At 49.5% G+C, this 1,437-nt stretch overlaps 1 protein-coding gene across 1 annotated transcript in view; it reads left to right on the forward strand.

Moving 5' to 3' along the window:
- Positions 1-1,437, forward strand: part of TMEM213 (transmembrane protein 213) — an 8,063-nt gene that overhangs the window by 3,249 nt on the left and 3,377 nt on the right. Inside the window, exon 2 of the mRNA XM_017499714.2 lies at positions 608-679. Within this exon, the coding sequence (XP_017355203.1) occupies positions 608-679 (72 nt within the window). The remainder of the gene's footprint in view (positions 1-607; positions 680-1,437) is intronic.

Consider the following 1,437-nt stretch of genomic DNA (forward strand, 5'->3'; position numbering starts at 1 on the left):
GTTTTGCTCACATCACCCACCCAGGCTGGAGTGCAATGATGCGATCTCAGCTCACTGCAACCTCTGACTCCCGGGTTCAAGTCATTCTCCTGCCTCAGCCTCTCAAGTAGCTGGAATACAGGCATGCACCACCACGCCTGGCTAATTTTTGTATTTTTAGTAGAGACGGGGTTTCACCACATTGGCCAGGCTGTTCTTGAATTCCTGACCTCAGGTGATCTGCTCACCTCAGCCTTCCAAAATGCTGGGATTACAGGCATAAGCCACACACCTGGCCTCTTCCACTTCTTATAAGGACACCTGCCATATTGGATTCGGGCCCACCCATAGGACCTCACTTAAGCTTAACTATCTCTTCGAAGGTCCCATCTCCAAATACAATCACATTGTGGGTTAGAACTTCAAGATATGAATCTGGGGAGAGGGGAACATAATTCAGCCCGTAACAGGGAGTTAGCTTTGTTGCATAAAGCCTCGATATGCCCACACGGGAGCTTTTATAATACTTTCATAATGCTCACTACTGATTTCCAAAAAAGATTTCAAAATCTATGACTGGGAATGGCTTTTGCTAGTGCCTGAGACTATCTCCTGTCTTTTCTTCCAGAAGTGAGTGGCAGCAACAGCTCAGCCTTGACTGCCCACCGCCCAGACCCGGGGACCCTGGAACAGTGCCTCAGTAAGCTTCTCCTGCTGACCGCTCTAACCCTAGAACTGGCCCTCAGCCTGGGAGGGAAACAAAGGCCTCCCCACTTTCTGTTGATTGATGCCAAGTGACCAAGGGCCTGCCTGGCCTTCCTGTGCACCAGTGTGGTTTGTCCCAGATCTATTTGCAGAGCAGGTCTAAAAAGCTTTCTTGGCTCCAGTCCCCATCTGGGTGCATGATCTTTTGCACAGATGGCTTTAATGACCCATCCCAGGTCAGCAGCTAACGATGACCCAGGTTCAAATGCTTGAAGAAGTTTGGAGGTGAAAAGGCCTTAAAAAAATCAAGTCCAACTTCTACCCAATGCAAGGGCTTGGTTTTGGTACCCTTGGCATGCATATTTCTTCTTCTTCTGTGCATGTTCTTCCTCTTCATGTACCTCTAGCCACAGGGAGCGCAGTAATTCATAGACCAACCACTATTATGCATGTCTAGCTAATAGAAAGTTTTGCCACTGGGCACAGTGGCTCACGCCTGTAATCCCAGCACTTTGGGAAGCCGAAGCAGGTGGATCACCTAGGATCAAGAGTTTGAGACCAGCCTGACCAATATGGTGAAACCCCATCTCTACTAAAAATACCAAAAAATTAGCTGAGTGTGGTGGCGTGCGCCTGTAGCACCCACTACCAGGGAGGCTGAGACAGAAGAATTGCCTGAACCTGGGAGGTGGAGGTTGCGGTGAGCCGAGATCATGCCACTGCACTCCAGCCTGGGTGACAAAGTGAGACTCC

This window comes from Cebus imitator, unplaced genomic scaffold, assembly GCF_001604975.1.
Source record: "Cebus imitator isolate Cc_AM_T3 unplaced genomic scaffold, Cebus_imitator-1.0 Scaffold260, whole genome shotgun sequence".
NCBI classification, from domain to species: domain Eukaryota; kingdom Metazoa; phylum Chordata; class Mammalia; order Primates; family Cebidae; genus Cebus; species Cebus imitator.